Consider the following 18,270-nt stretch of genomic DNA (forward strand, 5'->3'; position numbering starts at 1 on the left):
GGGTTTCGGAGTCGATGTATTTTTGGCTCGACTCCGACTCCAGACGTGTTTTTTTCACGACTCCGACTCCGAGTCGACTCCGAGGGTGAATTCCTATACCACTAAAAATGAATAAAATGTGCACAAATGTTTACTTTTTCCTATATTTTGGCCTCTATATACTAATGTGTTAGTTTTACCTTACATATTCATTAGGCAGGGCATGTGTTCGAATACATCAATATTGTTTCTGCCGAATCTTACATTGAAAAATAGCAAAGTTAGCAAGTTTTTCTCGGTTTTCCTTTCTTTCAAAATATGTGAAAATGAAAACAAATCATAAGGACTACATGCAATAAAAATTATAAGCAATTCATGACCAAGTTTCAAACTGGATGTAAGCCAACATTTTAGTGTGCTTAGCCATTTCAAAGCCATTTTCATGACTTTTTCCGCGAAAACTACGTAACTTTTGGCGGATTTTTTCTTCATCTGAAAGAGAAAAAATATTACGAAGGTTTGAGGCCGTGTACGAAACCTTGTTTTTATAAAAGCATTTTGCGGTGCCAACTATAGCTCGGAAACTAATAAACCAATTGTCATATTTTCTGTCATGCTGCATACAAAATAGAATAAATTGTTCCCGTCCAAAGCTCATACTAGGGCAATATTGCTCCGATCGACTTAAAAATTGGACCACATATTATATGCTATTCATACTTTCTACTTTTTTCTGAAATTTATAAGTAGGGATCACCCCTTAAACTAAAATTTAACGCAGATGGATGTTTTCTGGAACTGAAAAATTAGCACACGATGAGATTTCGCGCATGAAAATATTCTACAAAAATGTTGCTAGGAAAATTTTATGTAGGGTCTGTCCTCTTTCTATTTAACTGAAAACTTGTCATCTAAAAATGATGAAACAATATCTCTAAACAGAGATATAAAGCTATTTCATTAAATGATTGATTGGGGGCCAATCAAAAATGTATTATGTCATAACTCAGAAGTTTCAGCCATGGGATCCTTTGTGGTTCTCAAAGGGGGCTTTCATTCCGAAAAAGAATTTTTCCACCCTAAGATCTTGACTTCCATTGTGTGTCACAGGGTATTCAGTAAGATTTCCCATAGAGACCACAATGTCTTTAATAGAAGACAAGGATGACTTCTCATAAAAAACAAGATGAGAATACCAATAGACCTTTGTGAGAAGACCAGTAAGACGTCTGACGAAATAGGTTAAAGGTCCAATCTTAATTTGGTTGTCATAGAACTTTACTTTTGTTTGCAAAAATGTAAAGGATGAATTGGATCAACAAAATAGGGATGAATAGACTACACTTCAAAGGATAGTAAATATCCTGTGAATTGTCCTTTAATTTAGTATTTAATTTAGTATTTTTTTTAAATAAATAATGATTTTTAAAAAAGTTCTTGTTCCAAATGTAATTTTATATTTCTATAACGTGGAAAAAATTTTGCCCGGAGTTTGTCGAGTTATTTTTTTCGACTCAGACTCCGACTCCAGCAAAATTGCTCGACTCCGACCCGTAGACTCCGACTCCGAAACCCTGGTTCTGACCAGTAAAATCGATTTCTGAACCAACGTGTGTCTCAACTATCCCTGCCACAAGTGGTCAAAAATTTCAAAAAACAAGCCATTAATTTATCACTTAGCTTTAGAACAAGTGCTAGGTCGTGTCGCCAAGTTTGTGGCAAAAAACCAACAAATTATTTAATTTCGCTCCTTGGGGCTTCATTGTAACCTAACCAACCAACTAACCAACTTTTAATAACGTTTATTTATTTGGTAATGTAAATATTTATCTTTTTGCAGGGTCATGAAAAATTCAAAAAAACTTCTAACCACCATACCCATCTACGATGACCTTAATTAACTTGTCCATAATTGTAATGACATTTTGATATCTCAAGCAATTTATAATTATTTATCGTGGTATAAACAATTTTGAAGTTCCACAATATGTACCACAAAGTAAGCAAAGACAAATCAAAACAACATCATTTAATAATTATGTATATTTTTCTTTGGCAAAATTATAAAAACAGAAACTAAAAATAATAATAAGACTTAACTACAAAATATTCGTACTTAAAATGTATTTTTCAAAACAATTAAGAAAATATATTTGTATTTGGAATAATTCCCCAAATTGTTGTCTTAATCAATTTTACTTCCGCTTGGTTTTGACATCAAGGGTTTGTCAACTTCATCGATGCGCATTGTTTGCATGTTTGTAGGATCTATGGCAGCATTGAAGGTGTTTTCACGTTGTTCATCGGGAAATTCACTGGCCAAGTGAGCAATAACTTTGTTGAATAAAAATTCGGAAAGATTTTTACGCAAAAAGAACAAAAACATCCAATTTGAGAAGTTGCACTTGCGCACAACCAGCGAGACTTCTTTGTCGTCCAGGCGGCCTGGTTTGGCCCAATACAAGCAATAGCGGGTGAATGTGGTACTGGAAATAGAATACAATTCAATATAAAACGTATAGTTTTAAGTAAAAACTCTATCTACTCACCTCTTATAAAAGAACAATGTAAACACACGCCAAATCAAACCCGAAACGGTGGCAGCAAAAATAAACAGATACCAAAACCACAAAATCGTGTAGATTTTCTCATTGATAATATTCAAGGCCATAACACAGAGCGTATCATGCATCTGCAGCGAACCACTGGGACCATATTTATGAAAATGGCATTTTGTCACTTTGGGAAACACCACATCCAAGGCATCCATTTCATTGTTCCAACGTTCGTGCCACACCTTAGGGCCCAACGAAAGGAAGGAACCACCCAAAAATAAGTTTGTCCAATATATTTGTAAAATCAAATTCGCTAAATTAAGGATTTCAGCAAAAACCAAATGGGCACCCCACGATTGATTCAGTCTCATACGATCGACCATTGCCCGGCGAATATCCTTGACACGTATTTCTGTTTCCTCCGACGATGGGATATTCAATTTACCAATTTGTAAACTTTTCTCCTTTAAATATTTGGAAAGGCCAACCATGCGTAAGCCGAACACCAAAGCCTTTATGCGACCACCTGAAAATAAATAAAAATTAATTTTAAATAGGATATAGGAGGCGTGACATACATATATGGTTCCTACGCCACTACATGGGTGTTGTAACGAACGAAAATGATTAACAGAAATTAAAAAAATTCTATATATTAAACATATCAATATGTATCGCTACTTAAACAATTCAAGAACGGTGGGAAACCAGTGTTTAGAATAAAAAATTAATATATACATATTACCATGGAGACTGAAAATGTGGCGTATGAAGAAGTGACCCTAACTATTGGGACATTTCAGGGCCTATATGTCAATATGTATTGGCTCCCCCTAACAAAAAATATAATGTTCTAGCCACGATCACAACGTCTAGCCGCTATTAAAATTTTAAATGTTGTGCTAACCAGCCATTTTGGTTGGTCACCTTAGGATTTGTCAGAGCTTTTGGTCTATTATGTCAGGAAGAATGTACTTGTCCACGAAAAATAATATTATCGTAATCACAATCAGAATCATTACGGAATTTAACCAAAAATGTAAGGATGGGACAATGTTAGTCACTCCTTTTAATACTTTTCGTGACACCAGTCATTTTAGTTGGTCACGGTAGGGTCCTTTAGAGTGTTTAGTTTCATTATTTGGGAAAGCATGTACTAACCCACGAAAAAAAATTAAACAGGACCACAAGAAGTATCTTCGGTAAAAATTTCAAACAGATCTCGGAACTACCCCTTAATTGGAATTCAGCAAACATTTTAACATTTTGTAAGGGAAGTAGCCAAAGTTGTTGTCCCATATAGACCGTTCTCGGAGCTTGATGTAAGCTTGGAAAAAAATACTACGATGTGCATAGTTTCGGCCAAATCGTGTACTCGTATAATCGTGCTCATCTGTTGCTTTATTTCGTGTCAGCTGAATTTTGTAGAGATTTTGGTCAATATCTCTGGACGTATGAACTTGCTCCTGCACAAATTGTACCGTTGCAATAGGGAGCGCGAGGACAGTTCCCTATTGCAACGGTACAATTTTACAATTTTTTTCTGAAAAATTAAAACGACCCGAGGTTTGTCCTTAAACTGCACGTTTGCCAAAAATTGAAAAAATTGGTTTGGGACTCAAAGGACCGATAAGTCCATATTTTTAACCTGATCTATGAATAGAACAAAATATTACGATGTACAAAATTTTTACCAAATCGGCTTCTTTCTTCGACACAATTTTACGAAAAAATATTTCGAAAAGCTTTGAATTTTTGTAGGAGGTACTTGACGGACTGGACCGCCACAAAATAAAGGAAACGTAAAACAGATTCCCCCGAAATTTCACAACCTCTGGAATTACTGGACGAATAACTTGAAAAGTAATATTTAATTGTTCCACAAACATCCCAGAAGGGACAAGGGAGATTTCTCTCATATCAATGAGTGCACTCCGACTCATATTAGCCCAATGATATGGGACCTACTGCTTATCGCCGAGTCCGAACGGAGAAGTTTTACTTGAATGAAATACTCAGGAAATGACGCCAACATTAGAGAGGGATATTTTGCCACCGTTGAAAATTTGATGTTGCCTGGCCTGCGAATCGAATCTGAGTGCAAGGCGGGTGTGCATACCATTGCACCACGGTTCGTACTTGAAAAGTGCAAAGCTGATATTACCGCCTTACAAGAAATGCGGTGGAATCAGGTTGACATAAAGATAAAAAACATGACGATTGCATTATAGCTGCCATGAACCGAAACATTAACAAAGTGTTGGATTTATGGTTAATCGGAATACTATCAGGAGTGTCATAAGAACGTACCATACAGAGCAACCCTGCAGTCAATAACAACAGGAAGCATCATGGAAAAATATGGGGAGAAGTGGAGGAAGGAGAAGCTATTTTGAGAAGAAAAAAGAAAGAGCGAGAAAAATTTAAGAGTGAGAAACTTGAGACGTTTAAGAGCTAGTATGAAGTCAAATTTTACCAGTCTGAAGGGTACGTTGGAGGAGGAACATTTTATTAAGCTTTTGGTTAAAAAACAAGTAAAAAAGTGTCAGTCGGCTTTGCCGACAGATATATACCCTCAGCCAATGTGAAGCGAAACTTGTCCGATCGAACGTATTTAAGGCCTCTTCAGAATTTTGTGGTCCTTTTTGGACATTTGAACTTGCCGACAAAAGTGTGGATTAGGAATTAACTGCACTAAGACACAAATGTTGAACTTTTGTAGGGCAGGTACCCTTAGGGAGGACCGATATGGGTCATTTTAGAAGTTAAACTAAATTTTGTTAAAATATTAGGAGATCCAAAGTTTGGGCCAAATTGGTTGCCCAATTCAAGTGATATCGTCCTAGCATTTTAGTGAAATTTTTTATATATTGGGGAGAAGTACCGAAAGTTGTGGACCGATATTGCCAATGAAACTAAGTTTGAATATAATATGACGAAGACCAAATGTTGTACCAAATCGGTTGAACAGTTCGAGACCGCCACATATGGTGACATATGGGTTTTTACACCTTTCGGGCTGTTTTCCCAAGAAATATGGATTTGCCCCTGAAAAAACTTTTACCGTCGTAATGGAGGTAGCGAATGCAAATCGCTTTAACAAAAAACAAAGTGATTCGAGAGCAGGTCTTAAAGTGAACTTATCCGAAATTTTGCGTGAGAGGTACCAGAAGGAGTAGGCAAATATAGTCCATATTCGTATCTGATCTATATCTGGTAGATATATTAGGATGTGCAAAGTATAGATTACATTGGTTACTCCCTTCAAGAGTTATCGTACGCACAATTTTTCCGAACATTTTTGAACTTTTGTGGGGGAGGTACCTGAAAGAGTGGACCGATATGGCTTATCTTCGAACTTAAACTATGTTTGGACAAAATATTACTAAGGCCAAACTTTGGACCGAATCGGCAGACCTGTTGGAGAGTTATTTTGACCTCCAACCTCCTCACACGGTATCATAGGGGTTTTTTGCAACTTTCAGGCTATTTTCTCAGGAAGTATGGACTTGCCCCTGATGAAACTTATACCGGCGTATGGAGGACAGTGAATACAAGTTGCTAAAGCAAAAATCAAAGCGATTCGAGAGATGGTCCTAAACTGAACTTTTCCAATTTTTTGTGTGGGAGGTACCCGACGGAGTGGACCTATGGAGTCCATATTGAAACCTTATCTAAGTCTGGTAGAAATTTCAGGATGTGCAAAGTATGGACTAAATCGGTTACACCCTTCAAGAGTTATCGTGCGCACAAATTTTCCGAACATTTTCGAACTTTTGTGGGAGAGGTACCCGAAGGAGTGGACCGATATGCCCATCTTGGAACTTAAACTAAGTTTAGGCAAAATACTACGATACAAAAATTTGGTTTGAATCGGTTGATCAGTTCGAGAGTTATCGTTCGCACCAACCAGCCAGACGGACAGATGGACATACGGACGGACATTGCTAAATCGACGCCAAATTGTCTGAAACGGATTTCGTCCAAACATACTTGGGGTCTAAAACCATTACTTCGATAAGGCACATTTTGCCCGTATGAAAGTGTATATACCCTCGATAGCATAAATGCTGAGGGTATCAAAAGAAAGAGCGAGAAAAATTTAAGAGTGAGAAGCTTGAGACGTTTAGGAGCCAGTATGAAGTCCGAAATTTTACCAGTCTTAAGGTTAGGTTGGAGGAGGATTTAGAAGGAATATTTTATAAAGCTGTTGGTTCAAACATGGGCGGCGATTATGATAACCCAAAATAAATACCGAACGATAGCACTGAGCGTTTAAAATCCGTCTAAGTGAGGTCATGACAGCAATAAATCGGCTGAAGAACAAAATAACAGAAGGGAGGATGGGCTGGCAGGCGAACTGCTCAAGACCGGTGGCGACATTCTGATAAGTAGGCATTAGTGGATTAGCAAAATTTGGCCGGCGAAAAGCATACCCAAAGATTAGGACATCAGTCTGATATTTCCTGTGCACAAGAATGGAGACAATGCATTTTGTGCCAACTACAGAGGCATAAGTCTCCTACCCATCGCATAAAAAGCGCTGACAGAAGTATTGTGTGGAAAACTTAGACTTATGATCAATAAAATAATCGGGCCATATCAAAGCGGTTTTAAACATGACAAATCCATTATAGATCATATCTCCTCTCTACGGCAAACCCCAGAAAAAATAGGAGTCTTTTTACAAAACCATGTTTCAGACAAGATGACACAGTCTACCGTGTGACCTATTTCACATCTTGCTGAAGAAAGTATCAGCCAACTCTGCCGACAGAGATATACCCTCAGCCTCGGACCTAAAGAGACGTCGTAAACACAATACTTCTGACGTATGTAAACTAAGACAACAAATGTATTGCAAAGGCCAACATTGTAAAAAATTTGATATTAATTGTTCGTTTATGGCAACAAAACTATACGGTTTTTTGTTCACAACTCTTGCTGTTGGTCCTCAAAACAATATTCCGTCGAAATATACAAAGTTTATTTGGGATTTATAAAAATACAGTCAAAAATAAGAATTAACTACTAGTTGGAGGTGACAATAAATGTATTGCAAAAATTACCAAATCTACGGTTTTTTGGAGAATTACCAAAGTCATGTTCCTTAATGAGTTGTCTATCCACTTTGAACATTCATTGGAGCAGTAATGAGCGTAGTTAAACCAAAATTTAAGGCTCGGCATGTTACACTCTAAGGGTACTGGTTCCGCAATTTTTTTGTAAATCTTGATCTTTCGTTGGAGGACTTTTTTCGAGTTTTTTTTTTTCTTAAACTGGACTCAAAAAATTTATAAGGGTTGATATCAGGAGTTTGGCCCGAGGTATTTTTCAGTTTAGTTTTGTTATATTACATCAGCAACTTACACAAATAAAATTAATATGTCATGGTCTGGCCTTTGGAATGGTGGTATTTAAACGTGTTTGAGGTTTTTGGACCCGTTTACAGACTTTCAGAATAATGACTATTAAATATTTTCTAATGGTGTCATTGGGGATGTCTTCCCAATCATTATTATGTCCATGAACCCGATTTTGCATACTTTTGTGCTTGGTAAAAAATATAGTACACAAAAATTCGGTATTCCAGCTTTTCTAGAAGGTGTATAATTTCAATATTTGATGGGTTTTATTAGATTTGGCGCAGTTTTTGGGATTTATTATGATAGCAGAGTATAATATCTATCCATTAAGTAAAAATGAATTGACTCCAATAATAATGAGAGAGGAAATAGAGCTCCGTTATAGGTCTTTCAAAATAATACACTGAGGGTCTATATTTCCCTAAAGTGTCCAGAGGTTTTCAAAGCCAAAATCTGATAGCTTTGCATTGATCCATTATCCGACAATACATATTGAGTCAAATATTCATTCTTTGCATACTTGTCTGCGGCCGATTCATCATTGTTTATTGTCAATATGGTCTCAGACGTTTTTTACCTGTCTGAAGAGCCTCCACGATGGTTGTTATTATCACTGAACTATATCACATTCAATACTGTTAGTTCATTATTAGCCGCAAATGTCATAAAAATGCATAATGACTACAAAAATGTTAGTTTTTTAGTACTGATTTTCCCTATGCAATACAATTGTTGAAGTTGGCTCCTATAATTTTGAGGTATTAGAAGACTTCATTTTCCTCGGCACCGCCGTAACCACAAACAACATCAGTATATGCAGATGCTACTTTGGCTTAAGGGAGCAGTTTAAAAACAAAGACACATCTCGTCAATCAAAAGTAACACTTTACAAAACACTGATACTACCCATGCTGATGTATGGTTCCGAAGCATGAGTGTGTTTGAGGAAAAAATGCTTTGAAATATCTACGGACCAATTTGCATTGATGGTGGATATCGACGTCGTATGAACCAAGAGCTGTATCTGCTATACAACGACATCAGTTTAGATAAACGTATCGAGATACAACGATTGCGTTGGCTAGGCCATATCATAAGAATGAGCCATGATGAACCCGCTAAAAAGGCGTATAAATACTAGAGTTGTATAGTTCATGAACGAACTAGTTCAATTGAACGATTCATTGAAAAGAGCGTATGAACTAGATCAGTCTATAAAGATCATTATAGTTCAATAGCTCACTGAGCGCCGACCGAAAGATCCACAAAGAACGATCGACGAACGAACGATTCGCAATCTATTTCAGCATGTCATTCGCATATGAATAAAGTGACGCCGTCTTCTGTGTTAAATGATGCCTTCGTAGTGTAATGAGTTTTGTTTTGGATCAATGTGAAGTGTTAACCCCCATTGTAATAAAATGGTCTGTTCCAGTACTGCAAGAATCTACTATTTTTTCGATAACATAAAGGAAAAAATGTTATCGTAGTAAAAAATAGTAGATTCTTGCAGGTTCTGGAACAGAGCAAAAGTTATTTCTACATAAAGAACATTTTTGACATAACATATCCCAATATATCGAATCCATTAACTATTCAAAGTGCCTTGGTTTAGATAGAAAAAAGGAAAAAATAAAAAGAAACATACATACACAAAGCTTTCTTCGCAGTGATAATTTCTACACACACACAATATAAGATTTTTTTGCCAGCCAGGGCGTTTTTTTCTAAACTTAATGCAAACTAAATTTTGTAATATTTTTGTTGTTTAATTATACTATTCTAATGTTTGTTCCTATTCGGTGTTTGTATCTGTTTTCATCAAGCGAACGATTAAGAGCCCGTGAACGATTCTGATCCGAATGATTGAACTGGATAGTGAACTATGAACTAGATTACTTAACTAGTTCAGTTAAAAGAACTGAGCTGTTGAACTAGATCTTTCAAATTAACTAGATTTTACAACTCTAATAAATACGGGCCACATGGCGGTACACGCAGAACTGGCAGGCCAAGGAATCGATGGAGCAAACAAGTGGAAGAAGAGAGTGAAGCAACAAATAGAGACAATTGGAGATATTTTCTTAGTTGGGCTTATAGAACAAATCGCTCATTTACTTAAAGAGTGACACATTTCGAAAAAGCCAGTTTCGAGAAAAGCGCGTTTTAAGTTCGCGAATGAAATTTGACTTCCCATTTTTTGAGTTATGCCACTCTTTGAGTAAATGAGCGAAATGTTCTGTAATGGGCCAGCTAAGTAGGTAAGGTCTCAAATGGCTGAAATTTGGCATTTCCAAGTGAAATTTATCGGTGTAGGTCTACGTCTTCATGAAGTCCCCATAGAACGGTACCCCTCAATTTTCAGTATTTTTAAATTTTTAGCCACATTACTCTGCCGACATGACTGACATTTGGTATGTAGTCTTCGTTGGGGGTATACAATTTTTCGCCAGAAATTTTTTAGTACAGATCTTCGTATTCATATAGCCCAAATATAAGGGTGCTACCCGATTTTCGGCATTTTTAAGGTTTTTGGCCTAATTATCACACCGAAATGGCTTAAATAGCGTATTATGTCTTCGTTGGTGGCATTAAATTTTCTTCAAAAAGTTATTGCTATAGATCCACGTTTCGATATAGAGCGGTACTTCCCGATTTTTAATATTTTTGAAGTTTTAGTATATTTGTCATATTTACTCTTAGTTGGGAATACAAAAATTTTCCAATGAAATTTGTCGTTATAGGTCCACGTTTTGATATAGGCCCCCATAAAATTGTACATTACGATTTTCGATTATCACACCGAAATGGCTGAAATTTCGTATTTACTCTTCGTTGAAAATACATAATTTTCATCACTAAATTTGTCGGTATAGGTCCACGTTATGATATAGGCCACCATAGAACGGTTTCTCCCGATTTTCCATATTTTAAATGTTTTAGAAAAGGCTGAAATTTGTTATATCTTTCTCACAGAAATTTGTTGCTATAGGTCAATGTTTTGATATAGCCCCTGTAGAACGGTACCTCCTGATTTATGATTTTCAAGGTCCAATGTTTTGTATTTCGTGGGTTCTTTGTTACATTTTCGGACCGAAATTCGAATAAAAAGTTATATTCCGAAAATTGTGAATATCGTACTGGGAAAGGAAACTAATTGTTCCATTTTACTGCAATACAACTCGTGGTGGAGGGTGTAAAGGTCGCGATTTTTACAAAAAAAGCAATACCAGTGTGGCTTCGAAAAACAGTTTCAAACAACTTCTTCTTTCTATGATGCGCAGGTTACCTTGATAAAACAATCGTTGCAGATAAGAAGATTGCAAAAATTGTTTGTAGAAGTTGGATCCAAGACAATTTTAACGATTTGTTACATACTTATAAAGACAATATATATTTAATATATCTCTATTTATATATATATAGTGGCGTAGTGCATATAGAGAAAATATTTGCAAGCAGTTAATGATTATCATGTACATAAAAATTCTTACCTTCCCATGACTTCCACAAAGCATGTGGAATATAGAAGAACAAAGCTTGACCAAACAGCACAAACGGTACCCACTGATAGTAGGCATGGCGTTTGATAGGTTCCTCCTGCGTCTCATAGGGTCCAATGCCCGGTTGAAAAATGGCTCCGGAGGCCAAGGCACTATTATTCAAGTGACGGACCTGGGAATTGGAATAAATAAAATCCACTCATGTCTTCCTACAAAGTCTAACAAAATTCTACTTACCAAAGTAAATGTTGGTGTAAAGAAACAATAAGTATTGACCACATGTGCAGGTATGGTATCCGATATACACTTGATATGCTCACCAATATATTGTCGTGAACATACCAATATTGTGGCAACTATCAATATGATAAATGTCCAACGATAATGTAATTTAAAAACGAAATTGTCAATTGTAACCCGTTTTGGATTGAATTTCAAAAATGGTGTCACTGAACTAAAGGTACTTAACATTTTGTTTAATTTGTTTTGTTCTCTTACGCGAAATCACTTGCAAAATCTAAAATTTACTACAATTTCACACACTCATCGAAAATTCGAAACGGAACTTTCTAAATTTTTAGTTTTGATGTCACAATAAATCCAAATCCAATTTTTTCTTTAATCGAAATGAAAATAATTTTTTTCGGTCTTTCCGTCGTTGCAAATGTGTAACTCGTTCAAATTACTCCGCCGTCCTCATAACGTTCGTAATTCATTTCGTCAACTGATTTATTCTCAATATCCCATATCAGTCCACGGTTGTCCCTCAGAAGTTCAGAGCGGCAGAACAACGTTGTGTTTTTTTCTTCGTTTCAACACCACACTTCGTCAGTATTTTTCTCTGATAAAAAACATAAATTGAAATATACACGGACATGCCTACACAGCACTTTGTTTGCTGTATTTCTTGACAAAGTTTTGAGTTAAAATCATTTTTTTACTATTATTGTGAACTCTTTTTTTCTTCCAAATATTTTGATAAGATAACGTTTCCTCATAGTGAAATTTGAGTAGAAAAATAAAAATTGGAACATTATGAAAAGATTCTCTTTTAACTGAAAAGAAAAGAATGGAAATGAAGAACTATTGAAACGTTTAGCACGCTTTAATATTTTGGTTTATGTTTCGGGTTATTTATTATTTTGGCTTATTTAAACATCTGCGTCTGCAAGCGTAAACAAATTTTCGACAATGACGAAATTATATATTTTATTCAGAATTTTAAAAGCAAACAAAACATAAAATGTTGGAAATGTTCAGAAAAATTATGCGCACTATAATTCTTACAGACAGTAACCAATTTGGTCAATACTTTGTACATCGTGAAATTTCAACCAGATATAGATGAGATTCCCATATGGATTCAATCGGCCCACAACTTCGGGTATGTTAAGTTTAGGTTTTAGGACGCTCGACTGCAATTAATGCAGTCATCCTTTAAGTAGAAAAGAAAAGATAGAAGTAATAAAGGTCTGTTAAAAGTAGATATTTTTTTATTTTTTTTAAGCTTAGAGACGCTCAGAGTTCCTTCCCCATAGCCATTTGAGGCTTCTTGAGAAAAAGAACAATTACTGATGGGTCCATGACAGATAGATCTGAGGCAGAAGAGAACTAATAGTAGCCGAAGAATCTGTGTCTATTGTTGTTTAACATTGGGCAATGTCATAGTAGGTGCTCAATCGTTTCAGTCTCCTCCTCATCCTCGCATAGCCACCAGTAATCGACACTACCCTCCCATTGACTAGTTCTGGATCTTATGTGGCAGTGCCCCGTCATGACCCCTAAATCAATTCTGATTTCAACCTTGTTAAGGAGTAGCAGGGAAAAAGATCAACGACTTGATATAACCGGCCAGATAAGCCTCGAGATCCTACATCCGGGCTCGTTCTGCCATTTGCGAACAGATACACATCTGTAGAAGTTGTCCAGTTTATTGGTGAAGTGACACAGAGGTGGATGCACAGTTTCCTCAATTTCAATATTTGGAGACTACGATTCTGCACGTGCCAGCTCATCGGCAATCATTTCCAATTATGTCACAGTGTCCCGGTACCCAGCAGAGAGTAATTTCATTATTTAGCCTTCTTAACAATCCTCTACACGTGTTAACAATCTTGGAGCAGGATTTGAGCGCCTGAAGTGCCGCCTGGCTATCCACAAAAGCCACTATCGGTCTCTCATAACCACGCAAGTTGACCTGAATCAGTTCTAGGACCTTTACTATGGCTAATACCTCCGCTTGGAAGACGAAACAGAACTGGTAAAACTTATAAGACCGGCTTACATCGAGCTCCTTGCAGAAGAGTCCGGCTCCTGTGCCCTCTTCCATTTAGGATCCATCTGTACAGATGGTCAAGCTTTGTGGAAGTGGTCTTCCATGAGTTCAGTCACTCTACTAATCAATTATCTCCATAGAGTCTAAGCAGTCTCCTTTGTGAATTATAGAAGCGTGTCCAGAACGCAACTCACTCCAGCACTTTATCTCTCTGAGCGCTTCTGGCTGCGATGTTTTCAGCTAGAATATTTAGTGGCTTAATATCCAGCATTGCGTTTAGCCCAACTTGCAGGTAACTCCCACCCAAAATTACGCTAAAGTTCAGTTTAGGACCTACTCTCGAATCGCTGTGATTTTTGTTGTAACAAATTGTATTCGCTGCCCCCATTACGAGGGTACAAGTTTTGTCAGGGGCAAGTCCATACTTCCTTTGAAAAAATATACCGAAAGGTTCAAAATACCCATATGACACTATGTGTAGTGTACCTCTCCTTTTATAATTCAAAAATTTCGGTACAATGCAGTTAATGCCTTTTTAAATCTTCAGCTCTTAGGCTAACGCGGGTATATACAATTTGATACAATAAAAATATGCCTCACGAAATAATGGCTTATACTCCATATAAGTTTGGATGTAATGAGTTTCAGACAATTGTGAGTCGATTTATCGGTCCACTGCTTTGGGTAACAAATATCAAAAATATATGAAGAACGTCGATATTCTTGTCGGGAAGTTCATACGTCAGAAAAAGGTCACAAAAGTGTGAGAACCTCACTAAATACATCATTTTTGGGAAAAACCCCGATATTTAATCTGTCCATAGAAGACTGAATTCACAAGGGCTTAGGGTATATCTCTGATACCAACTAAATTGCGCCTCATCGAAATAAAGGTTTTAGATACGAAGTATGTTTGGACTTAATCCCTTTTCGGCAATTATCTATGTCCACCCATTTGTCTGGCTGGCTGGTGCGCACAATAAGTCGCGAACGGATTAACCGAATAGTTCAAATGTTGGATATACACTCTTTCTCGTACCTCCCCCACAAAAGTTTAAAATGTTTCCGTAAAATCGTACGCACGTTAACTTTCGATGGAAGTAACCGAACAATTTCATAATGAGATAACGGCCCTAAAGGTCCAAAAAGCCGGCCAGCACCAACTAAAGTAGGTAGCACGTAAAATAACACTCGAAGGGAGAAACCGATTTGTATATCGAATTATTTCTTACAGACTCGGATTATGTCCGAATATTGACTACATCGGACTACTCTTGCGGGTATCTATTACACAAAGTTTGGAAAGAGTGTATTATAACGACCCGTCTGGGGTGGTTTTGAATTTTTTGTCAACATGCTGTGTAGAGGCCCTAATTACGACAATACAATTTTCTTCGGCGGGAAAGTCCATACTTCCCGAGAAATTTACCTAAAAACTGAAAATAGACGTCAGAAGTATTGTGTTTACTTTTCTTCTTTAGGTCCGAGACTGAGGGTATATCTTTGTGCAAAAAAACAAAATAAAGAAAACGGTGATTATTGGGGGAAAATATCAGTTAAAAAAATGTTTGTGGTAATCGGGTGACGGACTATGATATAACTATAGAAAACAGTATGTTTATTATATGTTTTTTATTTACATTCGGAAAATGACAAATCGCATACAGAATCAGAGAATCTTCTAAATTACCCTCATCGTTTAAAATTCTCATTTTGAAGTCTCGAAACAATATCCCTGGTTATATATTTTCTTCTACAGATTACTGTGAAGACTATTTTGAATGAGAGAAGTTATACAATAAAAAAACAAATGAAAACTGTACATGTGTGGGTTAAAATAAATATTTTTTTCTCAATAACATAGTTATGTGACGGTCTCCGTTGTAGAGAAGTTCGACTGTATTGTCTTTCACAATATTAGTGTTTACACCCCGAGGGACATTTTTGTGTAATTCTTAAAATGTTCCATAAAGGTTTGAAAACTTATTTTAAAGTGGGTTGTAACAGTTTCATACATTCTACAAAAATGTCCGTAGCGTTTACATGGGATGAGCTATTTTTTCTCAGGTATCATATTTCAGTTAAAATTCAAACTGTAGGGAACTAGAACTTAAAAGGCGTGGAGTGACATTTTCGCAGAAATATAGGTAAGAGTATCCTCTCTCAGCTCATATACACAGTTGAACACTAAATGTTTTTAACGCTTTTTCATTTTATTGAAATTAATCAGGGGAAAATGGTAAAAATTGTTTTATTATTTTTTCTATATTTACTAAATAAATTGAAAAAATTTACTAAATTTGGCAGTTTTTTGATAGACAGAACCTTCTTACCAAAATTTGTGGCCATGCAACCATGTTTCTGTATATCCCCAGCAAAATTTTAAGGAAGGGGTTCCATGCGATGACGTGATTTCATGGCATCTTTTGCATTGGTTCAAACGAAGTCGTGAAAGATTCGATCTTTTCATTAGCATTTGAAACAATGGATAGGAAGTCGTGAAAAATCCAATCTTTTCATCAGCATTTGAACCCATGCAAAGGAAGTCGTGAAAGATCCGAGCTTTTCATCAGCAGTTGAACCCATTCCATCGATCCAATAGAGATGAATTTTGTGTTTTTACTTATACACATTTTTCTAAACATATAAGATTAATTCCACTGTGCAACAAAATGGAGCTCAAAGTCTGGGGGGTGAAATTTCATTTTGGGGATGAAAGCTCTTGGTTAGTATATACAGAACCTAGAAGGACAGATCCGCCGTGAGTCGAACTTTTGAGATATGGCGTGATGAATATTTTGCTGGAGACCCTATCTTCTTCTTCTTTATTTGCTAATTCGTTTTCCGAATGTTAGCGACCAATACAATACAAATATTTTTTTTTATAAATACATATGGATACAATATTTGTAATATTTTTTTGTTTATAGATTGCTTAGTATATCTGCAAATGCCTCTCTATCTCTAGCCTTAAACAATAGGATTGTAATGTCTTGGATGCCAGTCCATTCTGTGATGTTATCGATCCATGTTGTCTCCTTTCTACCTCTAGCAGGCCTTCCTTCTATCCTTGTGCGGATTACAATTTGCAGTAATTTATATTTTTAATTTCGCATTATATGTCCCAAATATGCTGTCTTTCGTCTTTTTATAACTGAGATAAGTTCTCTTTCGCAGTGCATCCTTCTTAGATCATCGGCATTTGTCACATGGGCTGTCCAAGGAATTTTCAGAACTCTCCTATAGATCCACATTTCAAAAGCTTCAAGTCTTCTTATATCAGCTGTTTTTATGGTCCATACTTCAATTGCGTACAATAGCACTGACCAGACATAGGTTTTGATAAAACGAATCTTTGTTTCAAGATTAATGTCATGACTCGTAAACACTCGTCTGTATTTTGAAAATGCTTCTCTGGCCAGTTCAATTCTGCATCGTATTTCTTTTGAACAGTCCCACTGTTCAGTTATTGTAATTCCTAGATATTTGAAACTTTTAACCCTCTCCACATTGGTGTTGTGAATTTTCAATGTTGCATTATTGTGGCCATTCTTTTTGCTTATAACCATGAATTTTGTTTTACTGATGTTAATTTTCAAACCATATTTCTCGCTGTGTGTTTTGAGCTTATTCACAAGATTCTGGAGACCAGATATGCTATGCGACAGTAAAGTTGTATCATCAGCATATCGTATGTTGTTCAGAAATGTTCCATTTAAAGGAATGCCTATTGGAATTTTGTTTATCGATTCTTCAAAAATTTTTTCTGAATAGATATTGAATAGCAAAGGTGATAATATGCACCCTTGTCTGACTCCCTTGGATATATCAATACTATTTGTCATTTCCCCGTTCACTTCTATTTGTGCATTTTGATTCCAATATAGACTTTTAATACATTGTACTTCTTTCTGATCTAGGCCAATGGAGATGAGGATGTCAATCAACTTATCGTGTAACACTGTGTCGAAAGCTTTTTCGTAATCAATGAAGCATAGAAATAGGTCTTTTTGTGCGTTTTTACAATTCTGAACCAATGTTTGTATTGAAAAAAGTGCTTCTCGGGTTCCCATACCTTCCTTGAATCCAAACTGGGATGTTCCCATGGCTTTTTCACATTTTGAGTATATTCTGGAGTGGATAATACGCAGAAATATTTTTAGAGCATGGCTTATAAGGCTAATAAGTCTGTATTCGCTACAATATTTTGCATGGCATTTCTTCGGAATGGTAATAAATGTTGATTTTAGCCAATCTTGCGGGAATCGGCCTGTATCATATACATGGTTAAATAATTTTGTTATAATTTCTATATTTTCTTCATCTATTAGTTTTAGGATTTCCGAGGGAATCTCGTCCGGCCCACAAGCTTTCTTATCTCTCAGACTGTTTATAGCAGTTTCAACTTCTCTTCTACTTATTGGTGTTCCTGTAAGAGGATGTTGCGTCTGTTCTTCAAAAGTTGTTCTATGTTCATCTGTAAAAATTTGTTTTATATAATCTCTCCAGATATTTTTCTTTTCTTCTATGTCAAAAACAGGATCATTATTATTGTTGTAAAGTACTTTTGAGGGAGTTTTGCGGTATACACC

General features: G+C 36.2%; 1 protein-coding gene and 1 long non-coding RNA gene across 2 annotated transcripts in view; one reads left to right on the forward strand and one right to left on the reverse strand.

The window, feature by feature from the left end:
- LOC141398994 (uncharacterized) overlaps positions 1–1,933 on the forward strand; it is a 62,010-nt gene extending 60,077 nt beyond the window's left edge. The window contains exon 3 of the long non-coding RNA XR_012411744.1: positions 1,820–1,933. This is a non-coding gene — a long non-coding RNA (uncharacterized lncRNA). The remainder of the gene's footprint in view (positions 1–1,819) is intronic.
- A 71-nt stretch (positions 1,934–2,004) lies between these two features.
- Inx7 (innexin 7) lies at positions 2,005–12,136 on the reverse strand. The gene is made up of 4 exons (XM_073976891.1): positions 11,641–12,136; positions 11,395–11,575; positions 2,529–3,060; positions 2,005–2,465 (listed from the first exon to the last, which is right to left on the reverse strand). Exons 1-4 carry the CDS (start codon positions 11,872–11,874, stop codon positions 2,165–2,167), a joined length of 1,248 nt encoding a protein of 415 aa, XP_073832992.1. The 5' UTR covers positions 11,875–12,136; the 3' UTR covers positions 2,005–2,164.
- Positions 12,137–18,270: the final 6,134 nt, after the last annotated feature.

This window comes from Musca autumnalis, unplaced genomic scaffold (genome assembly GCF_047663935.1).
Source record: "Musca autumnalis isolate F117 unplaced genomic scaffold, ASM4766393v1 scaffold_3, whole genome shotgun sequence".
Taxonomy (NCBI): domain Eukaryota; kingdom Metazoa; phylum Arthropoda; class Insecta; order Diptera; family Muscidae; genus Musca; species Musca autumnalis.